Source organism: Octodon degus, unplaced genomic scaffold (assembly GCF_000260255.1).
Source record: "Octodon degus isolate 3935 unplaced genomic scaffold, OctDeg1.0 scaffold00023, whole genome shotgun sequence".
NCBI classification, from domain to species: domain Eukaryota; kingdom Metazoa; phylum Chordata; class Mammalia; order Rodentia; family Octodontidae; genus Octodon; species Octodon degus.
Window position 1 is genome coordinate 11,049,052 of NW_004524599.1, and position 16,167 is coordinate 11,065,218.

General features: G+C 43.9%; 1 protein-coding gene across 1 annotated transcript in view; it reads right to left on the bottom strand.

The window, feature by feature from the left end:
* Bmp6 (bone morphogenetic protein 6) overlaps positions 1-16,167 on the bottom strand; it is a 164,592-nt gene that overhangs the window by 21,867 nt on the left and 126,558 nt on the right. The window contains exon 2 of the mRNA XM_004628376.2: positions 11,431-11,623. Within this exon, the coding sequence (XP_004628433.1) occupies positions 11,431-11,623 (193 nt within the window). The remainder of the gene's footprint in view (positions 1-11,430; positions 11,624-16,167) is intronic.

Consider the following 16,167-nt stretch of genomic DNA (forward strand, 5'->3'; position numbering starts at 1 on the left):
GTAGTGTCCCAAATTTTCTGATCAAGGAGATTATGGAGCCAAAGAGGAAAGTGATCGTTGATGTAGAGTGTGCCTAAGGAGAGTCACATGGAGAGAAAACACTCTCTCAGGCTTTCACAGAGAGCACACTGGCCAAGCTATGGCCGTGACTCATCCACATGGCTGACACTGACAAAGGATCTACAATGTGAGGTACAGGATCTCAGGATAAATCCTGAGGAGATTTCACTGACCTTATCAGACCCAAAAGCTACAGCTCTTGTTGCAGAGGTCCTGCTTTACCTTGGTCTTAACCACCCAGTAGAAAAAGTATAAAAACGAAGTATAAGAAGTAAAGCCATGCTTAATGAGTAGAGGTATTTGTAATACTGCTTGTAAATAGGATATCATGTCCGCATCTTGTACAGCAATTAACCACTAGGAAAAACGTATGCAATGTGTTAATTATTGAAACTGTTCTACCAATTTGGTTTGAAACTGTCTCATTGCTATTTGTTTCTCAATAAAATTATGGAAAAATAAATAAATAAATAAATAAATTTTAAAAAGAAAATAATGCTGTTCTTTTAACTGCCTGAGCGAGTCTTGGACACTGTCACTGCAATACAAAACAGACTAACACACACACTCACACAGCCAAGGTGCAGGACTACAAAATGAATTAAGCTCCCATCACATTTCACCGGCAAACCCCAAAGCACATTTAAGAGACACTATTTACAACCAAAAGCTAAAACAGTTCTGGGGAGACGCACATCTATATTTTTTCCCCTCAGTGACCATAGGCCTTCTTAGCCTACCAGTTCTGTAACAACAAAGCCTTAAGTGGGGGGGGGGGCGCAGCATGGCTCCAGATGCCCTCCTCTGCACCACATACAGAAAACATGTGTCTCCACACGAGGTGCACACCATTCTTCTAAATCCCAGCTTGGCAGAGGTGAGGGAGGATATTCTCATCTAAGACATTTGCCACTGCTGAATAAAGGATCCCACTTTAGCCAAATCACTGCCATGACTGGATTACTCAGACTTTCCTACTCAACTGAGGAAGGAACTCTTGAAGCACAGGAGACGTGACCTGGAAAGCACCTAGGCACTGTCTCATCCTTAGCTGACACAGGAGTCTGGCCACCGGATGAGCAAGGTCACCTCCCCAATGACAGAGCAGTGTTACTCTTCTCTGTGTCATTCCAAACCCAGGACATGATCTTCCTCCTCGCAATCAGTTCCTAATCAGTCACCTAACTGAAGAGACCTAGAAATTAAAGATAACCCTGGAGCTAATGTGGTCTGACCAGCACGCCACTCACAGACATGGAGACTTGGGTCGACCAGTGTGACATCCCTGTCCCTGTAGAGTCCCTTCCATCACAGCCCCCGATGGTTCACTTTGGTGCCATTCCGTCAGACCTACACCACCGAGTGCTAAACACAGCGTCTCTCTCCTCTCTCCCCATGGGAAAGGCAGGAGGAACAAAAAGGGCTTTTTGCTCTTTCCCCCAAAACCAAATCCATGAAAGCCCCAGCAACCTGGGCAAAACAGAACTGTCTTTTACCACTAATTGTCACACTAGAAAAATATTTTTGATCAAGTGGCATTCACACAAACTAAGCAAACTTATGAAATATTTGCTAAAGTGATTCTGAGGCCTACTTATTTCTTTGTACCATGCCACCTTGGCACTTGTGTCTGGAACTAATGATAAATGAAGACACTAGATGATATTCCTACACTAACCAACTCTCTTTAATCAATAAGGAGGTGGAGAAATACAATGAAAGTAAGACAAGCATTTGACAAAAGCATTAGATAACCAAGCCCTGGCTTTGCACTGTTTCTTTAGGTAAGACACAGCATATGTATTGTTTAAAATTTTAACAATAGACGGAGAGAGAAAAAAGGAATGGAATATTTGAAAATTGAGCATTACAAACCAGAGCCAACTGCCACACATATATACTTGAGTAGCAAGAGTGAATAAATGTCATTATTCCATTGGTTGTTTTAATTAGCAGCATGCCACTTGGTAGTTCTGTTTTCACCTCAGCAGTGAGCATAGTACAGAGAGAGGCTTCAGGGCCAAAGGCACCTTGAAACCAGGCTCTACCTTTCAAAGCAACACAGGTCCGCTGGCTGTCGGACACTAACACAGCACACGGGAGGGCAGCGTTGACCCCGAGAGCATCCGCAGTGCTCTTGTGGGTGCCAACTGCTCACAAATCCTAGAGATCAGTACGACTGACAGCAGCTCACCCTCCCAGGGGAGGAAACCGAGGCACCAGGAGGCTAAGTAGCTTGCTCAGTCACACAGCCAGTGAGTTCAGAGCTGGGATCTGAACTCAGGGCAACTGGCCCAAGTATGGTGCGTGCTCTCATCCGTCACCTCCCAGGCCTCAGTGTGCTTGGTGCCAGAGTGCCCAGAGCTGTCCACATTACTCAAGCTGAAGCTTCTGGTTCAGTAGCCTGGGGTGGGGCCTGAGAACTGCACTTGTAGGGGGTTCTAAGATTCAGTGGTTGCTGCTGATCTGGGGACAGTGGGGGAGCCAGGGCTCAGGGCAGCTCCCTCTTCAGGAAAGGTGACAGTGGTGCTACCTCTGCTACCCTTGTAGGTCCAGGTCAAAAGCCATCTGCTCACAGGAAGTCTTGCTGTGCTCCCTAAGACAGTGAAAATCAGACAGGGGTGCTCCTTAAGAATGACCGTCTCAAAAAAAAAAAAAAAAAAAAAAAAAAAGAATGACCATCTCAAACTAGGGACTCAGCAACTTAGGCCAAGAAGCACCTCCGTGGGAAGAATCAAGCCCAAAGTACCAGTGTTTTCGAAGACTGCTTCTTTCAGTGCAACAGAGAAAAAAGGGTAAGGGGATGATTGTGCCTGAGTGTGGCGAGCTAACCTGTCCTCTTTTGCCACTTAAAGAAAACAAGATTTGCAGATGCTGGGGTCTATCCCGACCTACCCCAGTGACAAGCACAGATGGGGTAAGGATTCTGCCCCTGCGTAAGCTTCCCCCTTTTAATCTCCAACCTTGCATTTCCACATCCTTGTCCAATGTGGGGGAATGAAACAGTTAAAATATGTTAATTTATTAGTTTTTAAAAAGATTGTTATACAAAATAATCATAACCACTAATATCGGGCCTGATAAAATTTCATATCAATTCTTAATTAAAAAAAAACTGAGAAAACTGGGAATGGAGAATAATTTCATTAATCTAATAAATTATCTACAATACATTTATAACAATCAAAGCTAGAAATCCTTGCAGAGAGACGTGCCTAACCAAAGCAACCTGTTTCTAGAAATGATGAATATGTAAGGCATCATTTCTGAAAATAAAGATCTATATTCTTTTGTCTTTAAAGTCTACCCAGTCGATAAGCATTTCCCAAGCATGGGGTTCCATTCTCATCTCCAAACATAAAAGATTTTAATATTTGTCTGGGTGTAGACGATTTTCTGTGATAGCTTTCATTCGACACTGTGCCTTATAAAGAATAGAACTGAGGCCGAGGAGCAAAGTTTGGTGGAATTTCAAATCTTGTTCTGCTCTTTCATTTCAGGTAGATCATTCTGGGTATGAAGAAGATGCATCTAACTGGGAAGATGAAACTAACTAGTTACAGAACCTGAGCTGCGGCTCAGTTGGGTCATCTCCCTTCCACGAGATAAACGAATAAATATGTACAAGTTCATCGCTTGCCCAAGGCCCACACGAAAGAACCAAAGAGGATCCCATCAGCAGCAGGATCTGGGGTGTCCCTGAGGATCGGAGCCGTGAAAGCCAGAGATAGAAAGAGAAACGGGTGTGGCTGCTCCGTGATAAAGGCTATGGTTTTCCTCTTCCATCTGGTGTTCTCAAATTTGCCCTTATCTTCAAAAAAGAAACCTGGCTCAGGTAGCCAAAGAGATTGAATTTTTATCTCCAGCCTCGCAGGTAGCACTGAAATCCCAACAGAAGTCACGGAGCGAGCAGTCCGAAAGTAAAACTTTTGGAAAGAAATCACTCTCCCAGATCCTGGAACTGGCGCAAATACAGGGTCCAGGTCTTGTTTATGGAACCACAACATTTGGTTAACAAGGCAAACACTAACATTTGTGGGGAAGCATTTAAAAGACTTTCAAATGAACATAATAAAAGTTAGTACTCAGAGACTTGAGCTTCTGGCTATCATGTATCAAAGTAACACCGCCACCAAAAATAACTAAAAAGAATGAATTAACAACAACAATTTTAAATAAAACTTGTTCGAAGTCATCTTAGAGCAACTTAGCCAGGCAACACCTCATGGGTCAAGACAAGAGAAACACACCCAGCGAGCCTTGTGTTTGGTGCCCCTTTTCATTGCAGAGCATGTTAATTCCTAGCATGAGGCATGCTCCAGACAGAAAGCAGCAGCAGCAGCAGCAGCCTAGATTTTGGGACTAGTTCAGTGTCCCTAAACTACAGCTCAAGATCGATAGGGCATAAAGGGCTAAGATCCAGAGGAGAGAGCTGCACTGAAGTGAAAGTGTAGACGTGACCTCCAACAAGCATGGGTTCACTTCCATCCACCACCGCCCCCCATGTTCTGGCTGCCTCGAACACCAATATTTTCATTTGAGATGTTTGCCAAATATTAAGCTGTGTATACATGGAATGAGAAGCTGAGAAAACAAGCCGAAAGAAACTGTTTAGAGGCTTAATAGCAAAGCAGAATTGTTGGCAGTGTCACAATGCTGCAGAGTTGAAACTTGGAGTTCAGAGCCCACCAAGGAAGAAGTCCTCTGGGAAGAACGCAAGACTTTCAGTTGAAGCCCCTGAAGGGCTAACCTGGAGGAGAAAGGGGAAACCGGAAACAGATGACCCTGAACACGCGCTGAAACCACCCTCGGCCGGAACAAAGGGAGCGAGACAATTTGCCTGCATTTCATCTGATGTGCCTTCTGGAAGGAGGTGACAATATCTACAACTGATTTATTAATTTATGTCCAAAATTTGATAAGCAAAGTTGTGAGGCATGCCAGGAAATAAAGTCAAATGAGGATCAAGGGATGCAAAAGGCAATGGAAATAGGCCCATAGCTGATTCAGATAGCAGAATTATCAATGGCCTCTGAGTACCACATAAGAAAAATAGGATAATACATCACACGCTGATTTGTTTCAGGACTGTGAAATGAGTTTAACACTTTGAAATTATTTAATGTGGTACTGGTACTATACTACAACAGAGAGGGACAAAACATACTCCAAAAGATTGAGAAAAAAGTTGGCAAAATTTTGTATCAATTCCTAATTTTTAAAAAATCTCTTAGAAAACTGGGAATGGAGAATAATTTCATTAATCTAACAAATTATCTACAATACATTTATGACCATCATCATCCTTAATGGTGAAATACTTTATGTTTCCCCACTGAGATTAGAAATACTATATAAATTTCTTTTTTAAAAATCATTTATTTATTTATTTATCTGGTACATGGTCTCACTATACAGCTTGGACTCATAGTGATCCTCCTGTCTCAGCCTCCCCTGCACTGGGATTATAGGAGTGTCCCACCACACCTGGTTTGGGGTTCCACAGAGCTGGCATGGCATGCAGTACTGGGGATTGAACCCAAGTCCTTGCATTTGCCTGGCAGGTGCTTAGACCGCCGAGCTACCTCCCCAGGAATTTCTGAGATTAAAAATCTGAGTAGATTTCAACATTCATTAAGTTGATTATCCTAGCCAGCACAATAAGAGGAACAAAAAATAAATAAATAAATAAAAGGAATTTGAAAGAAAGAAATAAGGCTGATTTTTTAGATGGCATAATTATAGAAATTCCAAGATTGTACAGAAGATACATTAGAATTAAATTGGCGCCTTCAGGGTTGCTGCATATATGATTAATATACAAACACTGGTGGTTTGTACATATGAATAAAAAACAGACACTGAACATTTTACAAGCTAGCATCACCTTCAAAAGTACCAAACATACAAGTAATCCAATGAAAATGCCAAGATCTCCCTAAACCATATATTTTTGAAAATTATTAAAGAAAGCCCAATAAATACCATACTCTTAATTATGGTACACTTGAAACCATTAAAATGTAAATTCTTTCCAAATTCACTCTAGATGTATTGAAATCCTAATCAGAAGCCTAGCAAATTTTTTGTCTTTGTGGAAGATAACAGCGTTTAAAGTTTCTATTATAAAGGGCCAGTAGTAGCCAAACATGTCACAAGAACAAATTTGAAAAGCTCGCACACCAGCTATCAAGCCTCATTATAAATCTCAAGAACTCAGCCAGTGCAGCACGTATCCAACAAGAGAAAAATCAACCAGCAAAACAAAATAAAGATCCCAGAAAGAGGTTTATACACATAGCGCCACCTAATTTATGGTGCTGGTGCCACCGCAGCACTTGGAAAAAGAACATGCAACAAATAGCACCAAAGAAATCAGGTTTAATTCTTTCATAGTTGGGCTGTCTAACCTACTTCAGTGGCTCCCTTATGTTCTAACAAAGGTGCCATAGTCCAGCTCCTTCTGCTGGATGAACGCTCCGCGAGACCTCCCCACCTGACTCAAGTGAGTGCCAACCTAACACTCATCTTTGTTACCTTTCCTAGCTCTTCCCTGGGTTCCTGATTTCTGTTAATGGTTCAGAATATGAAGTCAAAATTTCTAACATATATCTAGATAGATAGATAGATAGATAGATAGATAGATAGATAGATAGATAGAAAGGTAGGTAGATAGATAGATAGATAGATAGATAGATAGATAGATAGATAGATAGATAGAAAGAAAGAAAGAAAGAAAGAAAGAAAGAAAGATAGATAGATAGATAGATAGATAGATAGATAGATAGATAGATAGATAGATATTGCCTTTCAATACTCATTTTCCCTTCTGGGACAATTATATTCTATTTGTAAAATACCTCAGAATTTGCAAATTTTTTCAAAACTAAGGCAACAACTCAGTCTGGGATTGATCCTATGGGTTTCATTAGTTTAGTCTCTAGGTTGCCCTAAGAAATTTTTTTCTCAAAGTTTTGAAAGCCAACTCTAAAGCAGCATCAATTTGTTTCCTTCACAACATTTATTCATATCCTAAGGAATCTGAAAATAGGATGAAACATATGAACCAAACTTTTAAAAAATGAACAATTTATATAAATTTGCACAAAAGCATGTATATACATATACTTACACACAACATCCACATGTGTATGTGTGTATATGTGTCCTTGCCTGTTCCTAAATATGAAAATATTTTGATATTACATATACTATGAGGAAATTCACTTTCGGTTTGGTAATTCTTACTTTAAATATCTTCCAAAAGACTACAGTACCAGGATAGAACTTAGAAAGTTGTCATAGACATAGAAGATAGCCCCCTGCTGCCAAGCAATGAAGCTGCCAAAACACACAGAGTAGAGCACAAAATGTCAAAACCAGCAGGCGCAGGTGTGGCCAACTCATAGACCAAACAGGACCATCACTCAGGGACTGAGCAGGTCTCTCTCCCAATCTCTGCTGGCTTGCAAGAGAGTCCCCTTGACTTCTACGTCTATGAAGTGTGGTCAAGGACTATAGGAGTGCAGGTCATGGTCACATGTGAAAAGCAACATGGCGCCATCATCTGCCACACACGGGTGTGAGAGGCCACAGGGTTCAGAGCAGCTAGAATCCAAGGGTGAAGACGGCTTAGTGTTTAAACTGTGCTGAAGCACGCAGTAGAGGAGCAAATGCACAGAAGGGTGACTGTGTAAGAGAACAAATGCTGCCGTATAAATTAATTCTAGTCTTTTTTCCACTCCATCCTACTTCTCTCAAAAAACTGTTAGTAGATGGATTGTTGGTCAAAAGAATGGAGGCTTGTGAAGGTTTTCTCCAAGAAGGCCTTAAAGGTCAAAGTAGCAGGGCCTGAATTCCAGCAAGCATGCTTTCACCGCCTGGTGGAGTCATCTCCTTGGCCACCCAGTCAGAAAAACCCCTGGAAGCCCTACGTCCCTGCTCCAGGAATGGGGGGTGGGGACATGAAGAAGGAGACTGCTCCTGGTTCCTGGCCCTTCACCTTTATCTTGGGACTGTCCCCAGTTATCAGGGTGACTTAGGAAGCACAGGCAACAACAGTTTAGGCATTCTCACATGTGTCACGTGGGACTCTCTCAACAGTAACGTGCCTTCTCTGTTTACCTACAGGCCACAGTCAAATCCTAACGAAAGCATATAAGGAAAGGTCTTCTCCGAATTGTTAGGTCTTCACAAAAGCAAATGTTTACCAGCATCATCATAATCATGTAATGATTTATAACACCAAATACTGACACCTAACTCACTTTTTTTTGCACTGCTGGGGGTTGACCCCAGGGCCTCCTGCATGCTAGACCGGTGTACACACTGAGCTACATTCCCAGGGTATCAAAGTCAACTTAAAACATAGACCTCATGTACTACCATGAAACAAATGTTCTAAAATGCAAAGGCTATCCTGAGTACTCAGTGTACGCGTGATCCATCGACCTCGATCCAGTGCACGGGTTGCCTTGCATCTTTCCAGGCCTGAAATTCTAACTGCACTTTTTAGTTCTGAGTGAAGCAGCAAGTACTTCCCTGACCTCACTGAAGCACCATCTACTCAAGTAGCCACTTTAAAAAAACTTACCTGGTCCAGTTATTGCTTAGCAGTCGAACAAACATGATTCTGTGGCGTCCACAGCAAGGGTCAATCGCCCATGAACCCTTCATGGCCCCCCTAAAGGGAGGCAGCTAGCTTTCGTATCAGGGGTCTAGCACATTGCTTCTCTCGCTGTCTGCTGAGTGTACTGTTCAGCATTTAAAATCCTGAACCCTCCTACTTCCATGAGGTCAACTATTTTGCAAAACAAATCTTTATTAAATTAAAGGAATACATCAAATGCTACAAATTCTACTTAAATATGAATTGGACAAATAGCTTTCTTTGTAAGTTTGGAAAAAGATTCTCAGTTAAGACAACCTAAGACGGTACAGATGGGGAGAATAAACTCCCCGCTTCTCCCAGAGGGAGCCCACGGTGCAGTCTGGAGGCCTCAGGAAGGACACTGGGGACAGCAAGAGACCTGAGCTCCTGGCCACCCTGGAGCTTCAAAAGCATGAAATACCCACGCCCCCATTCTCCCAGTATTTTCCCTCTCCCGTGCACAAAACTTAAACACATCTAGTCACCAAATGCTTTCCTCCTAGACAGCAGAGGAGGACAGCTCTCTGCTTTGATAGGGGGCCACCAGAGGCTGAGGCTGTGTGGGATTTTGTTTTCTAAACTCACTGCTGGCCTCAAGAAAGTATGCTGCCGCCATCGTGAGCCCAAGGCAGCTGCTCTGTTTTGGCTGGAATTCAATATAAACCTCAAAGATTCTGTTGGCTTACTCTTAAAAAAAAAAAAAAAAAATTCCATAGTTACTAAGCTTCCAGCCCAATGTTTTTACTATAGCGTTGTTCCCTCAGGACAGAGAAAATCATGTATTTTAAACAAACTCACAAGCCAGAGAAGTACCAGTAGGTTACTTCTACCAGAGAAAGATAATGGAATAAATAATTTGGCAGATGGAAAACTCATTGCTAAAGCTCTGCCAGAGAGCCACTGAATACCAGTTCGCTTCCAAGTATCAAAAGACAGGGCTGGTGAGATAGCTCAGCAGTCTAAGCACCTGCCTGGCAAGCTCACAGACCTGAGTGCATATCCCTAGTACCCCTGCGCATGTCAGCCCCAGAGCCCCGGGTGCGCCCTGCCAGCCACCAAAACCACCTGTGGTGGCACATGCCTGTAATCCCAGCACTACGGAGGCTGAGACAGGAGGATCACTACAAGTCCAAGCTGCATAGTGAGACCCTGTACCAAATACATTAAAAATAAATAAATAAATGATTTTTTAAAAGTATCAAAAAAACAGATAACTAGCAATAAATTATTTGCTTTCAAAAGAGGCCTTCTCTATAGAAAAGCCACTGAGTGTACTTCTGGGAGTGAAAATCAGACATTAATTTCTTTTTTGGTATGACAATCTCATGCATGATAAAGGTATCACCATGGTTATATTTACTTGTGGTGCGGCCCTAGGGCCTCACATCCACCCTTCTTTCACCTAGGTTCCCCATTACAGACCGGGCTGTGGAAGGGTTGCATGCTGGTGATGTTTGCAGACGTACAATCGCCCTTCATAGGCCAAATTCCTGTTCCTCATGATTCTAGGGTGTGCACTTGGGGCAGAACCATAGAGGGATCAGTAGATTCAGAAAAAAATTAATGCCCTTCCTAAGGCTTTGCAGATTCTTACCAAGTCAAAAGACTTCCAAGATCAAAGCCAAAATTCTAGACGTGGCTTACAGAGCCCGAGGTGGTGAATTCGTCCATCTGTGCCCGTGGGCTTCCCTCCTCCACCCACTCCTTTAATTCTTGCCTTTGGGTCTAGCACGTAGCACCTAGACTGCCCTCGCCCTGCGTTTCTGCCATGGCTTAATTTCCATCTGCGCACACTGAGAGCTACACGGTGATGCCTGTTCGCCTGCACACTAAATGGGGCTCCAGGGACGACCCTGCCAGCTTACCTGTCATGTGCTCAACTTGCACCGAACATCTAAGCTGGCCCCTAAATACCACCGAAATTCAATCATTGCCTTCTTTTCAGTGTACTACAGATTTGAACTAATGACTATAATCTCCATTCCTTTATCCTTTCAACCCTCCAAGTTTTCCTTTATTGCTTGGCAGGTGCCCCAGGAACATACTTTATTATGGCCTTTTAACATGACTTGGACTCATTTTAGAAAATAATAATAATACAGACATATGGGGGAAGGGGATCTAGCATTCCCTTGTTTCCAAATGGCAAAAATACATTACACACACTCAAAGATAAGCACGTGTATGCACTTATTATATGCATGAATACATAGTCTTACAGTCCTCTGCATGAGTATGGCTTCTGACCATCATCATGCAATTTTCATTTCTTTGTTTTTTTGCGGTGCCAGGGATCGAACTCAGGACCTTGCACGTGCCCGGCAGGCGCTTATACCGCTGAGCTATCTCCCCGGCCCCATCATACAATTTTTAATTTGTAAACTGGTTTTAGCCACCCTAATCTTTCATTCAAAGTAGGGATCAAACAATAGCAGGATATATTTCATCCCCAATAAATTGCAGCGTTGTCTGAGCTCAAAGGTCACTCAGTCCGTAGCACTTCCTGGCTCGCTTAGGAAAGGATCGCTCTTGGCCAAGTCAGCCTCGCACTCCCAAGGTCTTGCCAGCCTACCACTGCCCTCTGGGCCGCCCGTCTGCTCACACTCACGGCTGCCCTTGAGCGCCACAGCACCTTCCACAGACACACTCGGGGTCACGTGACAACAGAGGGTGGGGGATGGGGCCAGCCCCACGCGGTGGGCTTCCTCGAGCCTTCATACCTGTGCTGGTGCTCCTGCAAGACTTGATAAATGCTGATAAGAAAAGTTTGGTTTTTAAAACTCCCCACAACACAGTCCTTGTAGATGCGGAATTCAGCAGCCGTCACCGCCTCACCCTCAGGAATCTGGGATAAGTTGAACTTGAACTCTTTGTGGTGTCGCTGGCGAGGGGAGAACTCCTTGTCGTACTCCACTATAGGATTAAACAAGAGAGAGTGACAACTATTGTTACTTGACTAAGCGCCACAGGCTCACCTCAGCTCCCCCTTTTTACATGACAAGCGGGTTACCAGTTAGTACCAAAGTCAGAGGGAGCCACCGGGATGGAGAGAGGAACGTGGACTTGAGGGCCAGATAGTGCTGAGACTGAAACCCTTCAGGACACCCAGGGATGATATAATGTTCTTATGCTGTCTAAATGCTTTAGTCATAAGAGCATGGCTCAACTAACTTAAACAGGAGCCAGCTATTTAGACTCCCGCCTTTTGCATTTCTGCAACAATGGGAAAACTATGATTTTTGTGAACAAAATGATGGCTAAAGGCCAGCTGCCAATTTGGCCCCACGATTCCCCCCAGCTTTTCCCTTCTGTTTTGTCCCTGGGTCCCCATCTGTAGCTGACATGAATGTGGGTGGCGCTAAGCTGAATTTGAGTAGCGGTGACACAGCTGCGGAGAGGGAGGAGAGTGTACAGGACATCTTGTGTGGACCTGAAATTCTTGCTTCCTGTTCAACTGACGTTTTTGTTGAAGGGTTTACAGTAGAGCTTCATAACAAATGGCTCCCTGACCAAGAGATGGAATTGGGTGGGAGTGGAAGGGATGGAAAATGAATTAGGGTATGTCACATAAGCACACATGTATGAACCCCCAGAAGAAACGTAATCGTGTACTGAATATGTACCAAAAAAATGAAAAAGAAAATGGCGCCCTGCTCTCCCTCTACTGGAGGAAGCTAAACTGAAGGAAGGGATGATCTGTATTGGGGAGCTGTTGGAGTCCCCTTGACCCTGCAGGTCTACCAAGCCAGAGAACCAAGATGTGAGAAGAAACCACCAATACCTTCTCTTGCCACTTTCTAATGGTATACAGTGGAAAATAAAAGGCCTTTGGGAAAGAATTGACTCTAAAAGACTTTAAAAGGGGCTGGGGAGATGGCTCAGTAGAATAAGCACTTGCCTGGCAAGTACAAGGGCCTGAGTTCAATCCCCAGTTCTGCAAAAAAAAAAAAAAGACTTTAAAAACAAACGTGAACTCAAGCTAGCTTTCCAACCATGGATAAATTCATAGAGAAAAGGTGCTGTCTATGTACAAAAAAGTACTATCCAGCCTTTAAGAAGAAAGAGTCCTGCTCTCTGTGGCAGTGTGGCCCTACCTGGAGGACGCTGTGCTAAGAGAAACAAGCCAGGCACAGAAAGACAAACAGCGCATCATGTCGCACACCTCCCTGTGGCCTCGGGGAAGCCCAGCTCCTGGCGGCGGCGCTAAGAGTGGAATAGTGACTGCTGGGGCCCAGGGAAAGCTAGTCAAAGGTCATACATGTTCAAAGGCATTTTATGGATTGAATACACAGTACAGTGACCAATTAACAACACTGTATCATGCAACTACAATTTGCCAAGAAAGAAAATCTTAAATCTTTCTCACCACAGAACAACGAGGACGTGATTAGCATGTGAGACAGCAGAAACATTGATTAGCTTGACAATGGTAGCTACTGCATGACATGTACGTATGTGGAGACACGTCTGGGCCCCTTCAATACATACAACTTTTATTTGTAATTACACTTCAGTGAAGGTAAGAAGAACACAATGAAATGGAATTTGTAATGAAATCTTCTTCCCATATGAAAAATTACAGAAAATTGCAATTACCACTTATTTCCTGGAGTCAGGTTTCGGGTGTTTACCTAAAGTCCTGTGTGAGAGAAATGATATCAAGCCTCAGAGGCTTTACTCAGAGTCACTGTAAAGGAGAAAAGAAGGGCTCTGCTTCCGCCGCAAACCCTGGACTCTTCCCCCAGAGCTGGGAAGTGGCGGGCTGATGCTCCTGTCAGGTGTCTCTAGCCTCCTCCCCAGTGAAACCTCAGGAGCATGCTCCTCCTCCAGGGCAGGATGTTCCTGGAAGGGATTATTTGCTGCCCCTAATTTCCTATTCCCACTCACATGCATTGTTTTCCAAATTACCAAAGAAAAGCTTTGGAAGCCAAGCACTGTGAATCCCAGCATTTGAAGAGGCTGAATTGGGAGGATCAGGAGTTTGAGCCAAGCCTGGGCAACCTAGTGGGACCCTGTCTCAAAATAAGGAAAAAGGGTGTGGTTCTTGTGCTACAGCTCAGTGTGAAGGCCTTCAAATCAAATCTGTACTCAGTGTCACCAAAGGAAGGGACGGAGGGAAGGGGAGAGGGAGAGAAAAAGGGAGGGAGAGAGAGAGGGAGGGCAGCAGAAGGGAAGAGGAAATGGGATGGGAGCAGAGGGGAGAGGAGGAAAGGGGAGGGGAGGGGAGTGGAGAGAAGGTAGCTTTGGAGATTTAGTGTCTTTAAAAAAGAGGAAAAAAGCTTTGGAGATTTATCATTAAGACATACAGGGGGGCCGGGGAGATGGCTCAGTGGAATAGGTGCTTCCCTTATTGAGTTCCCTTAGTGGAACTCAAGTGCAAGGACCTGAGTTCAATCCCTAGTTCCGCAAAAACAAACAAACAACAAAAAAAGATACACACACACACACACACACACACACACACACAGAGAGAGAGAGAGCTGGGGGTACAGCTCAATGGAAGAGCACTTGCCTGCAATGCTCAAGGTCCTGGGTTTGAGCCTCAATCCTGCAGAACAAAACTCTGCAGAAGGACCTAAGTCCTCAGTTGCATTGCAGAAGCTCAGGTTATATGGTTTTAAATAAGGACTTTCTAAAATTGCCATGTAAGTATGCAATACTTCATTTACATTGGAGTTCTTTTTCAAATGTGAGGAAGGGTTGAACAAGCCCTGGTTTCTGTAAGTTAAAAAAAATTATCCAACCAAAAGTAAACCACAGTTCAGCCCCACAAGACAGCAGGTTTTCTAATTAGTAGCTAAGCATGAAAAGCAATATTGTTGAAGAGTTCACCCCAGGACGCCCACACTGGTGGTGTATCACTTTCCCTAAAACTAATCTGCCTTTTAAGTTTGATATGTTATCATTGTTTGTTAAAAACAGAATCAAATCTGATTTTCCAAAGAGACTTTCTAAAAAACATAGTTTTCTATGGGACCTTCGGGACGCTTCATTTTAATATTGGTTAATGAAAGTGTATTTTTAAGACCCATCGGAGAGCTTGCATAAGAATTCTTCAAAGAAGCCTTTTAGCCTCTTGCTACAAGCAAGTTAGAAAAGCACATGGATATGAAACGAATTCCCCGGCAGTAACTTGAAGACATTTCAGTCATGGGGAGTATAGAAAGGGACAGAAATTGCACTCAATGAGAAATGTGGTGGCTCATCCTTAGAGAAATATGTCACCCCTCAATAAACCAAGTGTCCCTAAGTTCATGCCTTTAAGTGGTTCCCTCCCCATGGCTGGCTCTGTCGTTGGCTTTGCATCAATGGAGTGCAGCAGCAGTAGAGCTAAGGCCTCCCAAGCCTGGTCACCAGCTTGAACTTCTTTCCCTGCTTGCCTGAGCAGAGAGAGCTGTTATGCATGAAACCAGGCTACCCAGAAACCTTCATGGTGGGTGGGGAGGTGGGAGGCATGGTGGTAGAGGAGGAGGGAAGGAGAGAGAGAGAGGGAGGAGAAGGAAGAGGAAGAGGAAGAGACAGAGGGAGGGAGAGGGAGGGAGAGCCTGACAGACAGACAGGTACAGAGCAAGACAGAGAGACAAAGAGGGAATGAATGAATGAATGTTGACCAGCTAGCTCCCTACAATTTCAGTAGGGGCATCAGACGTGTATGAAGAAGACATCTTAGGTATCAATGTTATGAAGATATCTTGGCTTTCTTGAGGAAAACCATAGTCACCATCTTCCTCACCATCTTGCAACTGCAAGGGAGACTTTGACCAGGGACCACCTAGATGAACCCGGCTATTGCCCAGCACTGTGAGAGATGATACCGCAGTGTTGCCTTCAGCCACAAAGTTCGAGGGGAGAGGATTCACGTAACAGGTCATTGACACAAGAAAGGAAGAGTGGACAGGAGAGGCTGGGTGAGGGAAAGGAGACAGGTATCCTGATCAGGCTAGGAAGTGAAAAGTCCACAGAGATCCATCCACAAGGATCTCTCCTTGTTGCTGAGATGCAACACCCAACCCACCATTTAAGGAGAAGAGGTTTATTTGGGCTTGTAGTTTTGGGGTGTTTCAGTGCATAGTCAGCCAGCTCCAAGACTAAAACACCACAGTGGAAGGGCTTGTATGGTAGACAACAGCGGCTCCCACCACTGCGGCAGGGAGAAGGGCGGGGCCAGGAGAGATTGATGCTTCTAAGCCACACCCCTGCCAACCACACCCCACCTCCTAACAGCGCATTTAGTCACGGATCCACCAGCAGGTCAATCTGCTGATGAATATAAAGGCCACTGATCCAATCACCTGCCAAAAGCTCGGAGTCTGAGCACATGAATGCATTCCAGAACATTCTTTATCTGAACCATAATACCTAAACTAACTTTTTACTTAGAAGAATGCCTTCTGAGGAAGAAAAGAAGAAAGGAGAAGGAGAAGGAGAAGGAGAAGGAGAAGGAGAAGGAGAAGGAG